Source organism: Poecilia reticulata, linkage group LG9, assembly GCF_000633615.1.
Source record: "Poecilia reticulata strain Guanapo linkage group LG9, Guppy_female_1.0+MT, whole genome shotgun sequence".
Taxonomy (NCBI): Eukaryota; Metazoa; Chordata; class Actinopteri; order Cyprinodontiformes; family Poeciliidae; genus Poecilia; species Poecilia reticulata.
The window spans coordinates 33,959,702-33,963,722 of record NC_024339.1 but is presented as its reverse complement, the minus strand read 5'-3'; the positions used below and the strand labels follow the sequence as shown (position 1 = coordinate 33,963,722).

The following is a 4,021-nucleotide window of genomic DNA, read 5'->3' as shown; positions in this document are numbered from 1 at the left end:
TCGAGAGGAGCCAGTTGAGGCTCGGGCATCTGGTCAGGATGCCTCCTGGACGCCTCCCTGGTGAGGAGTTCAGGTCCCACCGGGAGGAGGGGAGACCCAGGACACGCTGGAGGGATGATGTCTCTCTATGGCCTGGGAACGCCTTGGGGTTCCTGGAGGACCTGGAAGAGGCTGGAGAGGGAAGTCTGGGCCTCCTGAGGCTGCTGCCCCCGAGACCCGACCCCGGATAAGCGGAAGAAAATGGATGGATGGATGAATGGTTACTTACAAATAACTAAAATAAAATGGCGCATTTAATATTCTGCATCTCAAAATATTTTTTTCATTTGCTACTCGGTTAAATTAAAATGCCACATTAAAAGACATGATGTGAGTTAATTACACATGATGCTAATTCTGGTAGCGATGTTAAACATGGTAGAAATGATAAAGCATGTAGTTCTGGGGCCCCAGAATGAAAATCTGCTCTGGGCCCCAAAGAGGCCTTGGCCGGCCCTGGCTGGGCTGCAACAGACACTCCAGAGTCCTGCGGTCACGTTAGCAGCAGCGTGTGTGTTGGAGCGCGCTCAGTGAGATCAGTGTCAGCGGGTTGGAAGTGAGCGCAGGCGGCGGCCATAATGCGCTCATTCAGGTCCGACCAGCACGAATCTTGTGACCCAGAACAACAGACGGCATTATCTCTGTACGGCTCTCTGCGTGATGCTGAGAACCGCTCTGTTTGTAACACACACACACACACACACACACACACACACACACACACACACACACACACACACACACACACACACACACACACACACACACACAGTCTGAGGGCATCTTCTCTCCCTCAGCTTCACTCCAACACCTTCTAACCAGATTAAGTTATGACAGTTTTCTGCAGCAGCAGAAACGATGATGGCGTCCTGCTGTTGGCGCGGCGGCGGCGTGTGGACGGCCGTGACGTGTTTTGTACTCTGGGAAGTGGGACGGCCTTGTGTCCTGTCACGGCATCGCCAGCGGCCAGAGAGCGATGGGCCTCCGGGGAAAACAATGACGGTGGGTGTGTTGCTGCACGTCACTCTCTGTCCGCTCTCTGGCCTTTACGTAACACACATTCCCAAGATTCTCTGCATCTTTCCTCAAATATCAAATATCTTAGCCGCTCTTCAAAACAGGAAAGACACAAGAACATGGTCCTCATAAAACACCGTGAGATCAGTGGCCCATATCTGCTCAGACCATCAACTTCTCAGTAAGCTAAATATTTAGCTCCCAGCATTTAATAAGCTTTTAATCTGAAAAGTTGACTTTGAAAATTAATTTTTGTTGTCATGACAGAATAAATAACCCAAAATATGTGTGTGTAACAGCTTTAAACACACAACAAACAGGATCATAAAAATTGAAAATACATTCAACAGAAACAATTTCAGTTTAGATGTGTAATACTTTTACCAGGATTACCATAAACTGTGACTTTTCATTCTTATTTATTGTGTTATTGGTGTCAGATTAAGAGACTTTATAACACTGAAGCTCTAATAAGATAGATCAGATTTTATTACAGAATCTACAATAAGATCGTATTTGGTCTTTAGCGCATTCAAATTTATTAATCAGTCACGTAATTTGTAAAAAAAAAAAAAAGTGCAATCGCTTTTTATCCTCAGCCGGAACCTTTGCATTCATGCGTTTCTGGTGCGACCTTAAATCTGACGCACAAGCTACATCCACAAACAACAATGAGAGCCGACCAAGCTGCTTCCCTCGGTGCACTGAGGGTTAATTTCTGCTTCTAAAACCGACGTGTCGGAGCGCTGGAACAGTTAAAGTTGTGCTAAACTCAGTTAGCCTATTAGCAAAGCTATTCAAGCCTAGGGCTGCACAGTGGCGCAGTTGGTGGGGCTGTTGCCTTGCAGCAAGAAGGTTCTGGGTTCGATTCCCGGAGTTTGCATGTTCTCCCTGTGCATGGTGGGTTTTCTCCAGGTACTCCGGTTTCCTCCCACAGTCCAAAAACATGACTGTCAGGTTAATTGGCCTCTCTAAATTGCCCCTAGGTGTGAGTGTGTGTGTGCATGGTTGTGTGTCTCTGTGTTGCCCTGCGACAGACTGGTGACCTGTCCAGGGTGACCCCGCCTCTCGCCCGGAACATGAGCTGGAGAGGAACCAGCACCTCCTGACCCCACTGAGGGACAAGGGTGCAAGAAAATGGATGGATATTCAAGCCTAAAGTAGCATCTCGATGCTAAACACGTAGCAGCAACACCATCCACAGTCCCCTCTGCGATGAGGTAATTACACTGAGGTGTTTGTACCTGGAAGTCGTTCATCAGGCCGAACTGACAGCCTCCTTCCTTGCAGATGGAGAAGTCGTAGCCCAGCGTACAGGCGGCGTCTGTGCAGTTCACCGTGTCGCTCACCGTGTCGTTGTGGTCGCCAGTCGCATCTCTGACGATACAGGAACCTGAGAGAAACAGCGGCAACTTCACTGATGGAGCAAAAACAGCAACGACATTTCATCTGATTTTAAACCAAAAGAGTCTAAAAAAGAATGTAATACAAAATATACAAATAATTAATTGTCCCAGAAGTTGTTGGAATAAACAGTAATGTTGTTGTTTTGAGACCATTTTCATGTAATATATTAAAAATACCATCTAAAACTCCACAATGCCACTGGAAGACATTTTAAAAATCCAAAATAAAATAACCAGATGCAATAAATAAAACAGAAATAACAATTTCACACATCCTAAACCATTAATAATATGGATCATAAGCAAAATTGCATATAATTACTAATCAAATCGGAGCTCATTTTAATTTAGCACGCAATTAATTGACTAATTGCTTATTGCAACGGGCTTAAATATATTATTTTCAGTTTAGCTGAACATTAGATCTTTGTAGCTAAAATAAAATCGTGTATATTTAACTGAACCTGCAGAAACGGCCACAGCCACGTAGGTGAGGCCTGTGACCAGGATGGCCAGCAGCGTTCCTTTGGGGATCGCAGACTGAGGGTCCTGACGGCACAGAAATGAAAACATTCACTTCAAAACAAGAAAAAAAAATCAAAACGAGTCTTTTTTGGTGTCCCAACACAGAGCCCTGAGGAACACCAGATATTTTAAAATGGGTATCTGACAGAAATGTAAACAGATTCCATATTTATTCAATAAAAACGCACAGCGAGGTCACCGGAGATGTTGGCTCCTGCTAGGATCCCAGTGGCAGCAGGGAAGAAAATCGCAAACACGGAGAAAAACGTCTCTTCTTCTCTAAAATCTGGACCGAAGTTCTCAAAGAGGATGGCAGCTGAGAGACAGGAGAGTTAGAAAAGAGCCGAATAAAACCCGGAGTAAGAGGACGGCTGGCGTGTGGGATGTGAACTCACTGTGGTAACCAAAGAATCCTTTGGGCTCTTTGCTGTCCACCGGGATGAACGTGCCCAGGAAGTAGTTAGCGATAGCCGCTAGCAGGATTACCAAGAGGACGATCTGAGCCTGATGGATCAGAGAACCAAAGGAGTAAAGGGTCATTTCAAACTTTTCCTGATTCAGTTACAGAACCGCACAAACAGGAAGCAGAAACATTTTACCAAGTATTTTTGGTTTTGGTACAAATATCTTCCTACAGTTAAGGCTGAAGAAAGTTTACAGCAAAATTAAATGAGTTTGTTTTAACTCAATAATTCATTAATTTTGATTAAAAAGTTCTAATTACCCTGAGATTATTTCATTTATGACAAAACATTTTCCCAGGTTATAAATGAAATAATGTGTTAATATAACTAGAACTGTTTCATCAAAATGAAGCAATTAATGCATGTATGAATGGATGGATGAATGGATGGATGAATGGATGGATGAATGGATGGGTGGATGGATGGATGGTTGGATGRATGRATGAATGGATGGATGAATGGATGGATGGATGGATGGATGGATGGATGGATGGATGGATGGATGGATGGATGGATGGATGGATGGATGGTTGGATGATAGTTGGATGGATGGATGGATGGTTGGATGAT

The 4,021-nt window shown here is 44.4% G+C and overlaps 1 protein-coding gene across 2 annotated transcripts in view; it reads right to left on the bottom strand.

The window, feature by feature from the left end:
• Positions 1–4,021, bottom strand: part of LOC103470831 (solute carrier family 12 member 2) — a 16,521-nt gene that overhangs the window by 8,064 nt on the left and 4,436 nt on the right. For both annotated transcript variants that reach the window (XR_001776938.1, XM_008419509.2), the window contains exons 7-10: positions 3,383–3,491; positions 3,176–3,303; positions 2,927–3,011; positions 2,301–2,449 (exon numbers count right to left, since the gene is read on the bottom strand). Coding sequence is in view for 1 of the 2 variants with exons in the window: in XM_008419509.2 (XP_008417731.1) it covers positions 2,301–2,449; positions 2,927–3,011; positions 3,176–3,303; positions 3,383–3,491 (471 nt within the window). In the remaining variant the exon portion in view is untranslated. The remainder of the gene's footprint in view (positions 1–2,300; positions 2,450–2,926; positions 3,012–3,175; positions 3,304–3,382; positions 3,492–4,021) is intronic.